General features: G+C 41.2%; 1 protein-coding gene across 3 annotated transcripts; it reads right to left on the minus strand.

The window, feature by feature from the left end:
* Window positions 1-202: 202 nt before the first annotated feature.
* On the minus strand, window positions 203-17453 carry Aph1b (aph-1 homolog B, gamma-secretase subunit). 3 transcript variants are annotated; one of them, XM_040739821.1, is made up of 6 exons: window positions 17122-17438; window positions 15708-15878; window positions 10066-10136; window positions 9388-9510; window positions 5936-6063; window positions 203-3712 (listed from the first exon to the last, which is right to left on the minus strand). In XM_040739821.1, exons 1-6 carry the CDS (start codon window positions 17232-17234, stop codon window positions 3545-3547), a joined length of 774 nt encoding a protein of 257 aa, XP_040595755.1. In that variant the 5' UTR covers window positions 17235-17438; the 3' UTR covers window positions 203-3544. The 3 variants fall into 3 exon arrangements, with proteins under 3 accessions (XP_040595755.1, XP_040595757.1, XP_040595756.1); XM_040739822.1 differs by having other exon boundaries at window positions 3569-3744; window positions 17122-17453; XM_040739823.1 differs by lacking the exon at window positions 15708-15878 and having other exon boundaries at window positions 17122-17442.
* Between the last annotated feature and the right edge of the window lie 1428 nt (window positions 17454-18881).

Genomic DNA, 18881 nt, shown 5'->3' on the forward strand with positions numbered 1-18881 from the left:
TAAGCTGCTCAGTCAGTGGTGGTGCATGCCTTTAATCCCAGCACTCTAGAGGCAAAGGCAAGTGGATCTCTGTGAGTTTGAGGCCAGCCTGGCCTATAAAGTGACTTCCAGGACAGGATACAAAGCTAAACAGAGAAACCCAGTCCTCCCCCCCCAAAAAAAAGAAAGAAAAGAAAAGGGGGGTACACTAAGCTGCCAGACATGATGGTACATAGCTTTATTCTCAGCACTCACAGATAGAGGCAAGCAGATCCAGAGCCAGCCAAGTTTACATAGTGAGATCCAGCCTCAGAAAGAAATATCTATGTTAAGTTGGTAACATGTCAACACTTAAAGAACATCATCCAGAAAATAGGTTGTTGATGCTGCAACAGGCTACTACTCGGGCTGATTGGCCAGAAAGTAAAACTTCAGTGTCACTCTGGTGCCCACATCTGTTGTTGACACCTGCTTTGGTACAGGGCAGAAGTCAATGTAACAAGAACTAGGCATAGAAAACCTTCTGTCATATTATGTTTAGTGGGAACAGGAGTCATTTTCTGTGCAGTCTGCAGATATTATCCTCACTTCCTCTAGCACATTTCCTCAAGATGCTCTGAAGAGGTCACTGCTACTACACTGCTAGTCAGGCAGGCCAGAAGGACAGACCAGATGATACACACTCCAGTTAAGAGCACTGGTTCAAACAAAATGAAGATAAATGTGACTTACATAAGAGAGCAATTGAATGTATTCCTGTTATTCACATGGCCACTGACTATTACTGGAGCACTAAAACAATATTCACACTTCCAAGGCCTATCTTACCTGCACCTGTGTGAAGGACCACTTATATCAGGCTGATGGGGGATGGCCTTCTGTATGCTGTGATTATGTATTTCTCTTATTGTTAATGAATAAAACCGGTTCAGCCAATAGACAGGCAGGATATAGCCAGGCAGACTAGGAGAATACTGGGAAGAGGAACAGAGACAGAGAGTCTCAAGGACACACCATGTTGCTGCTAAGAAAGCAAGAGGTCTGGGCATTACCAGGTAAGCCAAGGCCATGTGGAGATACACAGATTAATAGAAATGGGTTAAAAATGAAGAGAGAGCTAACCAATAACAAGCCTGGGCCACAGACCAAACAGTTTATACTTAATATAAGCCTCTGGGTATTTATTTAGAACTAAAGGACAGAAACTTTCATCTATATCAATCCCCACTCCTCTTCAATTATTAATAGGAACAACATTTCAATGTGCATCTATAAGCCTCTCTTGGGGCTGCCGTGGCCAGGGGCAAAGGAGGCTATTTGACATAGCTATGCCTGAGCGACTGCAACACTCACACTATAAGAACATCACAGACATCCAAGGAGTATCTGATAATTTCCTAAAAAGACAAAAGTTTCACTGGGCAAAATGTCCTTTTCATACGTGTTGGTTTTGTTGTTGCTGTTTAATATGTGTGTCCCTGTCTGTGGGAAAATATGAGAGTAATTGCAACTGAGGACCAGATGCCTTGGATGTGTTGGAGCTGGAGTTACAATTGGTAGTGAGCTGTCTAAAGTAGGTGATAAGAACTGAACTTGGGTCCTCTGCAAGAAAAGTATGTGCTCTTAACCACTGAGCCATTTTCTCAGCCCTTAATCAGGGTTTTTATTAAATGAGATTGTATAATTGTCCCATTTCTAATACCATGGTGTTAGTACTTAAAGAACTTGCTTAGAGCTCAAGTATGAATAGCAGTAAAATTCACATATTCTCCATACCTGAGATGAACATTTTATCAGGATATCTACATACAGGGTTTGTAAGACAGCAGTAATAAACAACTACACATTTTCTTACTTAGTTTAAAGAAGAAAATACCATGCTCAGATAGGGACACATGCCAGCTCTATGGGCATCTTCTTTCTATGTATTCAGCACAGTGATGTTCACTGTTTGGTTTTGTATCTTTTCTTTTTCTAGTCTAGGGAAATCTTACATAGAGTTACAAACCCCACAGACTTCAGCAGAATCACTTATACAACTTAATGCTGAAGTAGCCTTTAAAGGGATAACTAGAGTGATTTCTCCAGTGATTTGTAATCTTCCCAGAAGCATTACTACTCTTGAATCGCTACACTGAGAAACTCAAGTATTTTAAGCATGGTTCATCAATTAATGATCATTAGTTCATGGTTTTAAAAAAAAGCACATGTGGGGCTGAGTAGGAGGGGAGGGTGAGGGAGCTGGGATTGACATGTCAAGCAAGCTTGTTTCTAATTTAAATTTTAAAAAAGAACAGAATAGTCATTCTCATCCTCCAAGCCTTGTCACTGCTGCCACTGTTTCTTTTAGAAGGTGCATGGATGTGCTGAGGTCACCACTTTCATGAAGAGGTAATTTCTACTTTACACTATAAGCTTCTAAAAGACTTTTTATTGGGAACAGTTTCTAGATAGTACACTCACAATTCAGTAGCATTTCATCTTGAAAAGGAAGTCATGTGACTTATTTAGAGACTAACAAAGCCCCTGGGTATTCTTATGAAGGGATTTCTGTTTCACTGCAATCATAACCTAGACAAACCTGCTGAAGATGAAAAGTTACATGCCAGCTTGAAATATGGCACTTTAATGTCCATCCCCAATTTCACCTTGTATCATTTGGGTGATGGTGCAGTTTAGTGACACAGGAGCAAATGAAAGGTGCCAGCATCACACTACTTTGTGCTTTTAGCTGCTCTCACAAGGTCCAGAGAAGCTCTGCTGAGGATACATCATTCATATCCCTGCCCGCCTTCCCAGAGATACAAATGGTGAGCTTTTCCTCGGCCAGTCCAGTTTCAGACAGCACACACTGCAGCTTTTAACTGAGAAGGCTCATGGACTTGGCACAATTTTAGCCTCTTCCAAGGAAGTCAGCATGTAATCACTCTTAAAGAGCCTGGATTTATACTAAAAAGAGTAACTTAATGCCTCAGGAAGAAAACCTTAAAATGGAAATAAACCTTGAAGAAAATGCATGTTATATACAAACCTTACCTTAGCTAAGTTATAATGTGAGTGTAGGTTACTACATTTAAAGGCACAGCGTATGGCGCTAGTGAAGGCCATGAAAGCCATTCACATAGAGAACAGCCGTTCAGCCTTGGTGACATTAGGAAATAAAAAGACAAGGCCTACCCAGGTTACTAATTCAGAAATTTACTTGCTTAGCAAAAGTTGGCTTAGGAGACAGTTAAATACCAAACCTCATTCTCTTTGGGTGTTCTCAGAACTTCCCATTGGACCTCAGTGATTCTCAGCTGCACTGCACATCCAGGATAATCGTCTGAAGGGGAAGCCTAGAAGCATCAGCCTTTACTTCCCCAGGTGACTCAAATGTGCAGCCAGGCTGAAGGCCACACTGCAGCTCTTCCAGAGGCTGCTGCATGAGAGCACATGGACAGTTCCAGATTAGACAGTTCCGTTGCATCTAAGTTACAGGAGCAAAGGGTCTTTTTGGGGAAGGACACAGCTGTGCTTCCTCTAAAGTCACAGGTTGCATTCTGGAGGTGCTGACTGTCGGAGGTTATCTGGAGCGCTGGTTGTAAAGAAGAAAGTCCTTGTCTTGGCAGAGCAGGCAGAGTTTCAGGCTTCGGCAGCTACCTCCAGCAACAAAAAATGCCCAGATGCCCATGAACACCATGATTATATATGCTGATACCAGATTTGCTCCATAATAAGGACTTAGGAAGGTCTGCAAGGGAAAAATAAGTCAGCTTTTGAAACCTGTGGAATAAACAGAGATAGAGGGAAACTCACAGCTTTCAATAGCTGGACTGCATCTTACAGACACGAGATGACTGTCATGTGTTAAAGACTCAGGAAGGCACAGAAGACACTGGTCTGTGAACTTGCACTTTGCTCGACACAAATGGCAACCCCAGAAGAAAGATGTTAGCCAGAACCTAATGGGATACTTACCAGAAAGCACATGGAGCACTTGGCCCTGGTTTATAGCCATTTCTGGGTTAATTTAAATTGGCTCGAAGAATTTGCAACCAAGTCAGGGATATCTAGATTGCTTTAATATGAGCCATTAGTATTCAGAGGAACATGAGAAAGCAGAATTAGTTTTTGGTGGATTCCAAAATTTTAATCCTCATAAAACACTAACAGGAGCACACTCAGTGGTAGAGTGCATGTTCATTATGCATGAAGCTCTGGGTTCGATCCCAGCACCAAAGTATGACTGACAGAGTGACACAAGGTGCAGCGAGTGAAATTACTGAAGACAAGTTTCCACCATCACGGGACTTAAATACTACTAAGTAGCACAGACAATGAAGAAATAATGAAATAAATAGTTGATGAAGGATAGTAAGAGAGAATAGCTACAGATGTGGTTAATGCCAGGAAGAGAACAAGGTGATCTACTTATGGGTGATGGAGGTCTGATAATATGGCACTTAACCCGACACAGATAGCAAGAGGAATGAACTAGCTCTGTGCAGCCTGGCCATGGGAGGAGCACAGGTGAGGACAAAGAGCTGGACACTGATGAAAACTAGACCAGCCAGCATGAATACAGTTTAGGAATGGAGGAGCTGGTGAGGTCAGACAACAGCGAAGCCTGCAGATAAGCAATGTGAGTGTTATTCTCTGGGAAATGCAGGGTCGTAAAAAGACTTAAACTGAGATAATAATGATTGATTTTGATTTTTCAAACTGTATAAAATGGATTAAAGGAGATTGTGGTGAATCGAGGGGATGAGATAGAAGACTGCACTGGGTGAGGAGAACATAGGGTGGTGACTTAGGGAGGTAGTGGTGGAGCTGGACAGTGGACAGGGAGAGCTCACAGGGTTTGTTGACAGAGTGAATGGGAGGCAGATGCCAAGACTGACTCTTACATCTCTGGCCTGATGATAAATGTGCTGCCAAGGATACAAAGGCTTGAGGAGCATCAACCTTGAAAGAGGTTGGGAGGAAGAGGCAGGAACAAGCTTGCAAGCATGGGTACAAATAATATCCAAAAATATGTTTTTTAGTTACAGGCCATGAGATTTCAAAAGGCAGATGTCAAACAAGCACTTGAATGTCTGAGTATAATACTCAGAGGACAGACCAAGAAAAGGAAAGGCACTAACCCAGTCTTCACATGGAACTTAATGTCACACCATGGATGAGAGTTCCCAAAGAGCTACTTCAGACAATGGAAGAATAAGTGCCACCTTTCTAAATCTCTGACAGACTAAGAGTCAACAATGGCCAGGCAATGGTGATGCATGCCTTTAATCCCAGCCACTCAGGAGGAGAGCAGGCAGAACTCTGTGAGTTCAAGGCCAGCCTGGTCAACAGTGCAAGTTCCAAGACTGCCAAGGCTGCACAGAGAAACACTGGCTTGAAAAGCAAAACAAAAGAATACAAAAAAAGCAAAACAAAGAGACAGCAAAGGAGTCAAGAATGAAGTAAAAGAAAATCATGATAGTGTTTTTAGCAGACGTCAAGGAGGAATGTGATGGACCAGTCAACCCTTTTTAACGGCTGCTCTTAGAGAAGCCTGGCACTTGATTCCCAGCACTCAATAAGGAAAACTCACAACTGACTACAACTCCAGCTTCAGGGGCTCTGATACTCTCTTGTGACTTCAGTGGGTACCTATACACACTTGCATATATGTACACATTGACCCACACATGCACACATAAGTAAAAATAAATGTTTGATAAAATGTTGAAAGCTGCTATGATGAACAAAGAACAATTTCTATTTGACTGGTAAAATGAGGCAGATCCCCACTCCCGAAATAACTAGACTGTCACTCTACTAAAACACACATGACTCACTGTTCACATCCAGGGCTACTCTGACTTGCACTCATTTCCCTATGAACATGTCCTTCATTTGGATGGAATCCACAACTCAGACCTCTGCACTTGAACTCTGCAAACACTGAGAGTTCAGTGACAACACTCACCTGGGTGGACACCAGCAGGTGAGTCAGGAGAACTATAAGGAGGACATACCACTTTTTCTTCTCACAGCCATCAAAGAACACAATGCCCCAGAACACATGCAGCAGTATGATAACCAGTGTCATGAATGCTGAAAAGACAAGTCAGCAATTATTGGCTATTCCTGCAGACAACAGTCACCAAAGCTTGCAAAACCCCATCACTGTGCACTGGCTCTGAGAGTCCCCTGGCTGCAGTAATAGAGTCTGACCACCAGTGCACAGAACTGGCTTGATGTTAACTTTCGAAGAAGCATATTTGGGATGGAGGTCCAGCCTTTCTAGAAGCTATTGCTCTAGAATATGAACCTGTTTGACAAAATCCAACTTGGGTTTGGCTTTCAAGGTGTTTCCCTGAGGTATGCCATGAGATCAGTATGAAATTTACACAAGTATTTGTTTAAAACGTGTATTTTTATATGTATTTTTATATGTATTTTTATATGTATATGTGATTTTTATATGTATATGTGATTTTTTTCAATTTTTCGAGACAAGGTTTCTCTGTATTGCTTTGGAGGCTGTCCTGGAACTCTCTCTGTAGATCAGGCTGGTCTCAAACTCAGAGATCCTCCTGCCTCACCTCCTGAGTGCTGACATTAAAGGCATGCAGCACCAATGCCCAGCCAATTTTTATTATCGTTAGACAGTGTCTCACTATTTATCTCTGGGTGGCCTCTCACTCATGCATATGTATATGCCTCTGCCTTCTGAGTGCAGGGATGGACAAGCATACACCAACATGATCAGCTTTTGGTCATTAGTTCTGTCCTTTCTGAAAGAATTTGAAATTGAGGCCCACAGGGGAGAGGGCCCTTCCTTCTACTTGGAACAGCTTTTCCTGAAGCTCCTTCCTTTGTTGGCCTAAGTATTATTCCTCTTTAAGTAAATTTCTATTCAAATGGTACTTGCTCCATAAGCTGTACCTAGCTTTTATTTTTCAGTAAGTACTTTTAGTTGGCATCTAGTAACAAAGGACTCCAAGAGGCTCTGGGGATGGAAATGAATAAGGTAGCCATAGCTCTTGCTCATATAGTTTAGCACACAACTGGAGAGATAAAGGCATTAAACAACAGTCATATCAATCATTCACAGCTAGGGGTAAATATAACAAAGGCAAAGAAATTTACTGTCACCATATGTCTCTTCTCTGTAACATTTATATTAATCTTTGTGTTTGTTTTTATTAAGAAGGCATGGAGAAATCTTTAATAATTATTTAGAGAATACATAATTAAATAACTAAAAGGATTTGTTCCCAAATATTAAATTAATGAGCTAGGATTTGACTTGAACTTGGAACTTCAATCCCATACTTTCTTCTCTACCAAGCATTTCCAAGAAATATTAATGAGTCTAACATACTGCTAGCCTGCTCCACAACAACCACCCATAAAAGGGCTAACTTACATGTATACTTCATAAACTATGCCTGTCTGTAACAAAAAATCATGTACATACAGGTATCATACAATATGTGCATTATTAACATAACAGACATAGATATAGATTCTAATTAATGATCTCATGTTCCTTATTCTAATTACCATTTTAGGAACAAATCTACTCTTCCAGGGAGTCATTTTAAACTGGACTTGAAAACAGCCTGATTTACTGAAGGGAGATAACACCATCTAGAGACAAAAGCCAGTAATATACAAGGATAGGAAGAAAACAACTATAACAGTGTAAACTGTAAGAAAATTCACAATACAAAAGGTATCCTTTTAATTTCTATTGGACTCTGACAGATATTAGCCATCAAAACTACATTTTTTAACAAATTAAGTATTATTATCATTTAAAATTTATGCCTGGGGTCTGGAGAGATGGCTCAGTGGTTAAGAGCACTGAGAGCTCTTCCAGAGGACCTGGGTTCAACTCCCAGCACCTACATAGTGGCTCACAACTGTCTGTAAATCCAGTTCTAGGGGATCTGAGAACCTCACACAGACATATGTGTACACAAAGTACTAATGCTTACTAAATAAAAATCAATAAATCATAAAATATGCTAGGAATATCCCGGTTTGGGAATATTCACAAAGGCAATCTGCTGTGTTGGAGGCAACATAAGGAAGCACGATCCATTAACTCACTTTTCCTTATCTCATGGTCAGAGTTAAAGGGTCTAAACTGGATGCTATAGGTCTCAGAAATCAAAGACTTTTCAAACAGGGAAGACTAGCTTGCTGGCTTCACAGAGGATGCATTCACTTGAGAAGCTGACTGCACTGACGTCCACAGGAAAGGCTAAGATGTGAACTAACGAGGAAACCGAGACTAGTGGAGGACTGTCTCTGGGTTCAGGGACTGCCATGGTGTCTCTAAACTACTCCAGCTTATAAAAATGGGTCATTTATCTTTATAACCTTTTTATTCTATTAAAAGCTACTGAAACACTATTTAGTATTAGGTCATTTTCTCATACAACATGGTGAGCTTTGGCCTGGATGTGAACATTCATTTAATTGAAAAAATGGGTATGCGACTTCATGTATTTCAATGACATAATTGCTGTTGGTCTAGACAACTACAAACACAACATATTTTCCTCTATTTTAAAAAAAGTGAAATTAATAAAATAATATTCTAATTATGAAACAAACTTGTGAACACTGTGCATAACTTGCATTTGGTGAATAAAAAGCAATGTGAAAAAGTTGTTTTTTTATAATTGCATCTTTGCAAAAAAGATTAATTCATCTACTGCTTTTCTCTCTGAATTTAAAGATCAAATCATGCTGTCTACCTGTAAAAGGCACAGAGTTATAGACTAATCAAATACTAGATCTTAGGACTAGGGGTTTTGTATTGAATCCCTAGCACGAACTGGGCAAGAAAAAAAAAAGTATGACCTTACAGGTTTATATTGAAGATAAATATACAATGACAAATCACAGAGGATGTATCTCCTGAAAATTAGCTGCTAATATTTCAACTATACTGTAACATTTTAGTGTGGCCAAATAAAGATATATACATCTTTGTTTGTTTGGGTTTTGATGTTGTTGGTTTTTGTTTTGTTTTGTTTTGTTTTTTTGAGAGAGGGTTTTCTCTGTGCAGCTTTGGAGGCTGTCATGGAACTCACTCTATAGGCTAGGACAACCTCAAACTCACAGAGATTTGCCTGTCTCTGCCTCTTGAATGCTATGATTAAAGGTGTGTGCCACCACTGCTTGGTAAATAAATAAATTTTACACAAGATAAATTCCTAAAATATTCTAAAGTACTCCAATCAAACCCCTACCTTCACTCCCAGGTCCTTCACTTATAGAACCTAGGAACATCTTCCCTTTAAAAAGGAATACCTTCCCTTTAAAAGAATTCACTTGAATTCTGAAGACAATGGATTCTAATAAGGATGCTCCTTTAGAGCAGGACCCTGAACACCCACAGCTATGGCACATACATACCTGAATTAAGGAAGAACTGTGGAGAATCCCCATGGATGCCCACTGTGCCTGGCCCCAAGGAGTCAGACAGGGTGTTCACAAAGGAAAACACTCCACTCATGATTCCAAAGCCCAAGCCAGAAACTAAAGAGGAAGAAAAACACTGTTAAGCCCTTTTCCTGTTATGAGTTCAGTTCAAATCTAATTTGCAAGGACTGGGGGACACTATTTCACTGCAGGGAAAAGGCTACATCTGCTGTTTCTGAAGCATCAGACAGTCAGCTTTGGAAGGCTGAGTGAGAAAGGAGAGGAGAAAAGGAAGTACAGGAGGTAGATCAATGAACAAAGGAGAGGCACAGAAGAAACCAGAGAGGAAGAGGGTAATGTGCTGAAGGCCCTGGCTTTGGTTTATTGTAGCCAAACTGTAAGGGAGTAACTGTGATTTCAAGGTGGAAATCCAGGCCAGACTGAGCTAATTCTACATAGAGACCTAGAGCCTGTGTGTGCGCGCTTGCTTGCTTGAGTTTATGTGTACCATGAGTAGGCTGTGCAGGTGTTGGATTCCACAGAACTAGAGTTGCAGGTGGTTGTGAGCTATCATCTGGGTTCTGCAAGAGCACTAGGTGCTCTTAACTGCTGAGCCACACCTCTGTAGCACTTGTATTGATTTTCCTTATGACACCTCAGGGTCTGACTTACCATAGGCCAACAGTCTCATTGAGGGTGCTGTCTCCTCAGGGTTTATGCTCTTCAAACCCTCGCTGGCTTTTCTAAAAGAAAAACACATATTTTCAAATTTTATTTTTAAAGAAAAAGTCATACATCAGGCAGGTCACAGTACCCTTCAAAACTAGGCTTCTGATCAGGTTACATTCCAGATTATAGTCTAGAATACATTTAAATGAAATCCAGCACATTTTTGATAATTGAAGTTAAATGAAATATCTACCAACATCATCTAGTTGGTATCTCCATAAAAGGAAAAGTTAAAAATATTAATAACAAGCCAATAGAGGTTGAATTCAATGGGGATAATAGCAATATTTCAGTTTCTGAGGTCAATAAATATTTATCTCATTATCCTGAGGGATCTACCACTCTGAATTTTCTTCTTCCCAAAGTCTTAGGTCTTTATCTCCAATTTACTGGCATTCTGTTGTATATTTCACTATGCCTATAGTCTCTCAACCCCTATTCTACATTCCACTCCAAAGAACCAAAATCATTCTCACCCTTCCAACAACAAGTTTTTTTTCTCTCTTTTGGTGTAGTAACTAAGCTCATGCCTCATACATAGTAAAAACATGATCTATCTGCCGGGCGTTGGTGGCGCACGCCTTTAATCCCAGCACTCGGGAGGCAGAGGCAGGTGGATCTCTGTGAGTTCGAGGCCAGCCTGGTCTACAAGAGCTAGTTCCAGGACAGCCTCCAAAGCCACAGAGAAACCCTGTCTCGAAAAACCAAAAAAAAAAAAAAAGAACATGATCTATCACTGAGTGACACCTGCAGCCTGTCCCCAACTGTTCCTATTCCTCCCCATAGCAATTTATATAGCAGTTGCTGATATACTGAGGAGTCAAATTCTCATACCTGTACTTAATCATAAGGTCTTTTGATTCTAAAATATTTTACATATTTGACTCTCATTCCCAATTTAGGAGCACATGAGGTGTGATATTTTTATAATATCCTGTATGAAATGCTGCCTTTAGAATAGGCTATAAATACTTAACTGAAGAAACAAATATTTTCAGTAATCAATCCATATAGCCAGTTCACAAATATACCAAGAATCTGCCTCTGTCCACTCCTTTATCGCCATGCAGGCATATTAGGAATGTTAGGTGTGATTGGTCATACTACTGTCTTTATTACTAATCCCTGGTGGACAGAAACTCTGCAATCATTTAAAAAGCAACTGAAAGGAAGTTATCCATACTGTAAAGTATATCTATTAAAGTAACAAAAGAAACAAAATATTTTGGAATGACCTGTCAGCCAGTGCTGAAACAAAAGGAGGTGAGATGAACCCTAAGAGCAGACAAGTTAACCAGAACATACTTATTGCCCAGACATTGCATTATTTTAAACTTCAGGGAAGCCAGGTGTAGTGGTTCATTTCTGCAATCTTAGCACTTGGAAGGCTAAGGTAGGAGGACTACTGCATGTTCAAGGCCACCCTGGGTTATACAGTGAGACTCTACTTAAAAGACCAATGAAAAATAAAATTTAATATCTCAAGGAACACATAGTTATTATTGTTGGTTTATTTATTACATAAACACAGACTCACTGAACAAATATAAATGTCAGTGATTATATTTGGTAATGTAGAATTCAAACAAAATATCCATATGAATAGTGAAAAGTCTCCTTTGCTTTTCTAGAATCAAAAGGAACAATTTAGAATTTCAGAGTTGTCTATTTGGAAGCACTGTTTGGCTGGAAGGATGTGACCCAGATATTTATGTGACTGTCTTCATATTTCTCTGACACCCAACCAATTAAATTATATAATTTTCCTTAATAAAACAAACCTACCTGCCAGAGGAATTGTGTTAATTAGTTCAACTTTATGAGTTATACAACAGCAGTAATGTACAGCAACAAATACACCCATGTAGTTTAATGGATAAATCTGGGAGAATTTCTGCTTTGTGTAAGTTGTTTTTCTCTATTGGACACTGCAATCAGGAATATACTAAGTTTCTAGGTATGGTGACCCTTGTCAGAAATAACAGCAAGATCAGAAGTCCAAGGTCATTCTCAACTACATACTGAGTCAGAAGCTATGTGGGGATACACGAGACCTCCACTTAAAAAAAAACCTTTCAAAGTTTTAAAATAAAATAAAGCAAAGCAAAAACAAAATCACAGAAAAACTCAAATGGTGTATTTCCATTTATAATCTCACTCTCATCTGTACACTCAAAAAATAATAAAGGAGCCAGAGGTGGTGGAGCACCCTTTAATCCCAGCACTCAAGAGACAGAAGCAGATGTTTCTGTGAGTTGAGTTCAAGGCAGGCCTGGCATAAATAGATAGATAGGTAGATAGGTAGATAGGTAGGTAGGTAGGTAGATAGATAGATAGATAGATAGATAGATAGATAGATAGATAGATAGATAGGCAGGCAGGCAGGCAGGCAGGCAGGCAGGCAGATAGATAAGAAAATAATTTATCAATAGTTTTGAAAAACATATATTGTAAAAACTGGAACTTTTAATTTTTGTTCTTGGGAATCTGGTAACAAATGTAACAGAATTTCTGCTTCAGTAAACAGAAGAGGCATCCTGCCTAGCACAGTCATCTATTCTGTTAACAGGGAACCTGCCTAGCACAGTCATCTATTCTGTTAACAGGGAACTTGGAAACTCATTACATTTTGTACTTTCTCACTTCCTAATGTTAACAGTGAACTGTCAGTGCTGCAACATTTCCTCTCACAAACTCTGTAACACAATGAGGAAGTTTAGGCAACTTCTGAATTCATGTATTCAAGATTTTTGGAGTTCTCTTTTTGTTTGTTTGTTTGGTTTTTGAGACAGTCTCATGTAACTGGCTGACTTCAATATCATGATGAGCCAAGATTACAGGTATGTACCACCATGCCTATTTTACTCTGTCCTGGGATGGAGCCCAGGACTTCCTGTTTGATAGGCAACTACACTCCAGCTGAGTTACATCTTGTAGCCCCTATTTTAGGAAATTTAAAAAACACACTGACAGTTCGTTAAAAACAAAACAAAGCAAAACAAAACAAAAGCCTCCAAAATTGTAGCTATACTGGGCTGGAAAAATGGTTCAGCAGTTAAGAGCACTGAATGATCTGGAGGACCCTGGTTCAATTCCCAGCCCCCCCCACATGGCAACTCATAGCTGTCTGTAAATCCAGCTTCAGATCTAACATGCTCATACCAATGTAGACTTTAAAAAAATTGTAGCAAGGGTGAGGGGTAAAGGTCAGTGGTGGAGGTGAAAACAAACCCATAGCAGTGATTATTTTAGCTTTTTTTCTTTTCCATAAATGTAAGATTTTTCTAAACTCACCAAATATGTATTTGTATTATAATAAAATTATGAAATTATTTTAAAATAATAAATTATAAAATAATAAAACTGAATTAGGTTACAAAACCTTTAATCCACCAAAAATAATTCTATAAATTTTAGGCGCCACACAGAAATTTTAGACAACAGTTACCAAAGACATCTGTTTTAGGTAGTGAACAGTTATATCTTAGGCTACATAACTTAGAATGTTTTAACATTTGTATGAAGAGTCACCACTTATGATCACATGCTAATTTCGCACACTACAAGGTCTTGTCATGCTGACAGTTACAATTCACTCACCAAACAAACAAAAACAAAGCATTCATGTATCCTGACTATATTAATTTAAGAGTTTGGTAAACTTCCACATTCTGTGTTGCATAGTTCATGAGAGGAAATGTTGCAGCATTAGTAGTTCTCACTATTAATATTCATTCATTAATCTATTCATGATGAACTAACTATTCCTGACTCATGAAAAAAAACTTAATTTGACTGCAATGGTTTAGAAATGGGTACAATGCTCAACATTTTAATCTTGGAAGCAAATTCAGGCAGCAAAAGTCTGATTAACTTAAAAGGCTCAAATTTGGCAAAACCTATTTTTGGCAGTGGGATATTTAAGCAAAATTTGGTTAAATACAAATCTTTGTTTTAATACATTATTGCATAAGAAATTTATTTAAATGTATCCACTTACAGGTTAGTTATTAACAAAGTGCTACAAACATTGTCAAAATTCTTCAGCTTACTTTAACACAGCTATACAGCATCTAATAATGGTAAATTCTCCAGGAATATGAGAATTTTGGCTTTGTTCATTTGGGGATTTTATGTTTTTGTTTTTTTTGACATAGGATCTCATGTTAATCAGGTAAGCTTTAACTTGGAAGTAACTAAAGGTACCCTTGAACTCCTGATTCTATCAGACCTATTTCCCAAGTACTAGAATTACAGACCAGGCCTGATATAAAATTTTTGTAGAATATGCCAAAAGCTTATTAAATATGAATTTTGCAATATAAACAAAGGCATCTATTAATGCATGTTTCTCTGATCAATTGTTTGCAAATTTCCCAAACATCCTTTAAGAAGAACAAGAATAGTTTCCCTAGGAAACAAAAGAAGTTTCTCTCAACTTCCTAGCTTGATAGCCTGCAGAAAATGTCAGGATTCCTTCTTCATATAGTGCTACTCTCTTACTGCCCTCATTCAAAATGAGGACCTACTTTCAGTTTGTAGTCTTTGGGAAACTCTGATTAGTGCCAAGTAAAAGTTGTTGCTTTAAGTGAAAAACTGAAGAAATGAGCAGGGAAAAACAGCAGGTACCACACCTAAATCTTGGCACTTTGGTGAATTCAGGTCTAGAAGTAAGAGGTCATTAAACTATAATGCTGTACTAGGAACTGTTTCTTTTTTCAAAATTAAAACCATTATCTAAAAGTGCAAAAGCAACAGAAGCCAGTGACAATGGTGATAGACAATTTAGTATAGTATGAGACTGAGTTATTTAGAAAACAATGTCTGGTCAAAGATCACACTGCAGTATAAGCATTTGGTGAAAAACAGGCACCGACAAAAGGGGGCATGTTCACTGCCAAGGGCAGAAAACAAAGGCTTAGAAGCTACAACCATGCCTTTGGAGGTTCCTGTGAAGAACTGAGGAGTGCTGAGGATTGACAGAGACCCTATGACAATCACCATGGTACAGGTAATCGAACCATTTTGATTACCCTACTAATAATATAGTTAAAAGTTAAATTGTAGACTGAGGGTTGGGAGTGTGAACTATTTGCTTTTCATGTGCAAGGTCCTGGCTTCAATCTCTAGTACTTTAAAATAAAACAGTAAGTTAAATCTTAAGATGTCCTCCCTGTAAAAACTTAAATGTTGCTGGGTGGTGGTGCACTCCCTTAATTCCAGCACTCAGGAGGCAGAAGTAGGCAGATCTCTGTGAGTTACAGGACAGCCTGGTCTACAGAGTGAGTTCCAGGAGAGTTAGGGCTGTTACACAGGAAACCCTGTTACTTTTTGTTTCTTTCAAAGTTCTGGGCTCAAGGTGTTATCTTCTGCATAGCTGGGTATCTGGCATTGGGAAAATTCTCAAGAAACATTTTTGGGAGGAAAGAGATAAAAGAGGGAAAGAAAAAGGAAGGGGATGAGGGGAAGGTAGGCAAGCCAGGTCATAAGTTTAAATTCTCCATATTTCCAGGCTAGAAATGCAACAATCACCAAATCATAACTCAAGTCTAACTGGGAAAATAAAGTTCAAACATTTAACTTACTTTAACAGTTTATAATATGCAAGCCTGAACAGTTCTTGGATACAGACAGAGAGCAACACTCCGAAGATAAGTAGGTACTTCTGTATAGGTCCATCTCTGTTGTCAGTAATGACTCTCACTAGGTACCAGAAAACAGATGAAAGCAGAAGAGATACCAGCCAGAAGAAAGCACTGGAATGTAGAAGGAAAAAGCCACAAGTTAACAGAAGCACGAGACTAATAATGACTTTAAATATGATAGAGAAGAAACCAAGATCTTGATTTTTTAATTGGGGAAAAATTCTTTGAAGTGGTTGGTGTTCTGGATCAGCAGTTACTGATTAATGGTCCATTTTTCTCCTAGTGAGAAAATAGTCCAGGAGAAATGTCACATTGGCTCAACAAGAACGTGCTCAGTGACCGTCATGTGCACACTAAGACACTAACTACCTGCCAAGGACTGGCTAAGAGGAACTTGGTTGTTGACTATTTTTTCTCAGAGAGGCTTTGCCTCTTTGGTGTGCCATAGAAATATACAACCAGTGACTATTGCAATTTTCACACCCTCAAAATTCGTCAGAAAGTATGTATTTAATGGCTAGATATATGTAAAGATACGTGTCTTTTTCTGACAGAAAATGAATACCTAAACTTGCATTAATAGCATGCGTCATGTAAAATTCTGAAGTTGCAAACTAGTGCTCTGGTGTTTTCCAGGCCCGGTTCTTACAACCCCCCTGTAGATTTTAGTTTGACAGCAAGCTTCATAAGCCTTTGTGTCAACAGACTCTATTGTTTTTAAAATTATAATAGCAAGGAGCATGATTCAGTAGACAAAAAGCAGCCCAGAAAGGCAGGAGTCCCTGGTCTGATGCCAAGTTCCAGAAACTGTCTCAGCAAGTGCAGAGACCAGGACCACATGCACCAGCAGAGTTCGGTATTTACCAAGCTCTCAGGAGGACATGCCTGCTCAGGTGTTGCTGCGTTTTCTCAGGCTTCCACCCTCGGCTGCACCCCAACCATTACCCCGAGGGTCTACAAGAAAAATCTGAGCCCAAACCCCTCACAGGCATTCTGAGTCCCAGGATGGGGGTTGAGTGGGCCACTGATCCCCAGGTGACTTTAATGACAGACGAGAACGACTCTTCGATGCCACAGAGCACCTGGGGAGATGGGGTCTCCTACGGGAAGACGAAGGCTCCACACACGAATGTATCTCAGTGTTGCCACACTTAGCCCACAGAAGCCTAGATCCGCAGGGGCGCCTGCTCAGCCTGCCCTTCTCCTCAGACCCTCTCAGGGGGGCAGGCTCCTCCCCTCCTTTCAGCCCTCGCTGTCCCACAGGCTGGAGATACTGGGGGTGGTGATCCCCGAGGTCATGGGAGCCCCGGCGCGGGAGGAGACCCGCTGTGTCAAGGACTTGGGGCAGTCTCACCCGGCGATGAGGAAGATGACGCGCAAAGGATCGGTGGCGATGGTGAAAATGTAGAGAGCGAGCGCGGGCCCGAAGGCGATGAAGGCGCAACCGAAGAACACGGCCGCGGTCATGGCGACCGCAGAAGCCAGTCCAGGGAGTCTGGGGGGGACCCCAGGTGCGAAGGGCGCTGTCTTAGCGGGTTGCCGGGCGGGGCAGGCCTGCCAGGTGCTCTGAGCTCAGTCAGAGCAGGAGGCGGGGCCTCGAGAAGCTCTACCACCAGGCAGAGCCGTGGGCGGGGCGGAGCTTGGGAGGCGGGGCCTCGAGGTTGTTTCATAGCAGAGCATAGCCGTGGGCGGGGCGGGGCTCGGAAGGCGGGGCCTCGAGCTGTTCCACAAGGCGGAGCCGGAGGCCGGGCTGAGCTCAGGAGAAGAAGGCTGGAGATGCTCTGCTCTTGATGGTAGATGGGGCGGAGGCGGAGCTGCAGAGGCAGTCCAGGCAGGTGCTCCGGGCGTCACGAGAGTGAAGAGCGGTGCGGGCTCGGGAGGCGGTTTCTTGAGAGGCTCAGAGTGGCGTCAGACTGTGTGCTGGGGCTTCATACGCTGTCAGTGAGGCGAATCCTCGGGGGGCTCCGCAGTCGGAAACGGGTCGGGCCGTCTAGGGGGATCTGCGTTCCGGGATCAGCACAGGGGACCCGGCCTCGAGGGGATGGGCTTAGAGTGCCAGCAGGCAAGGGCAGGGGCAGCCTTCCGGGGCTCCACGAGCTGTCAGGTCAGGGGGCGGGGCCTTGAGGGGCTGACTGACCTCTGGGCGAGCAGGGTTAGGGGTGCGAAGATAGGGAGGGCTCCCTCAAGGTTTTCTGGAGCAAAGAAAGTTATGGACCCGCTGAGCGCGCTTTTGGGTGTGGAGAGATTCAGAGCCTGGACCTCCGAGGGACGATGAGCTGCACCAAGCCTCGTACCTGGCAGTGTTGCAGATCCTTATTCCAAAGCATGGCTCACTGGAGACTTAGAGATGCTCTCAGAGCCACCTTCCCCATAGATGCACATTGTCACCGGTGCCGGCTGGCTGCGAGGTGGCCTAGGACAGAGGCAAGGTTCCTTAAAAATATTTTTTCCGGTTGGGTGTTGGTGGCTCATGCCTTTAATCCCAGCACTTGGGAGGCAGAGGCAGGCAGGTCTCTGTGAGTTCGAGGCCAGCCTGGCCACAGAGTGAGTTCCAGGGCAGTCCCCAAAGCTACAGAGAAACCCTGTCTCGAAAAACAGAACAAACCAAACAAACAAACAAAAAAGAGTACATTTTTCCATATGCATAGTTGCAGGAACATCATGAGTCATCATATGTAAAAAAAATCCAGACTGGATTGGTATGATCCAGGTGATCAATGAATTGTTCCCTATGGAAAAAAGATTAGTGATGAATCGTTCTGTCAAGCTGATTTCCTTGCCACTAAACCCATATATTCGAAAAATAAAGTTTTTGAAGGCATTCTCTAACTATGTCTGATTTAAATTTCAGGACAAACAGCCACAGCTATGTAAAGATTCTACAAAGTTGATATTGGCTAATTACAACTACATGATTGTGGGGATTGTAAAAATTGTAGATACGGAGCCAAATTATCTTGGACTATCTAGCCCCTTTAATAGCTATCCATTGCCCACCTTTGTGTCTGCCCTAAAATCCTTGTGACTATCACATGACATTTTTTATATTAACTACTAGCCTCCACAAACCCAAAAGCTAAGAATGTCATCAGATGTCATCTGAGACCTGTAGCA

The sequence above is a fragment of the Mesocricetus auratus genome, unplaced genomic scaffold (genome assembly GCF_017639785.1).
Source record: "Mesocricetus auratus isolate SY011 unplaced genomic scaffold, BCM_Maur_2.0 Super-Scaffold_100691, whole genome shotgun sequence".
In the NCBI taxonomy this organism is placed as follows: Eukaryota; Metazoa; Chordata; class Mammalia; order Rodentia; family Cricetidae; genus Mesocricetus; species Mesocricetus auratus.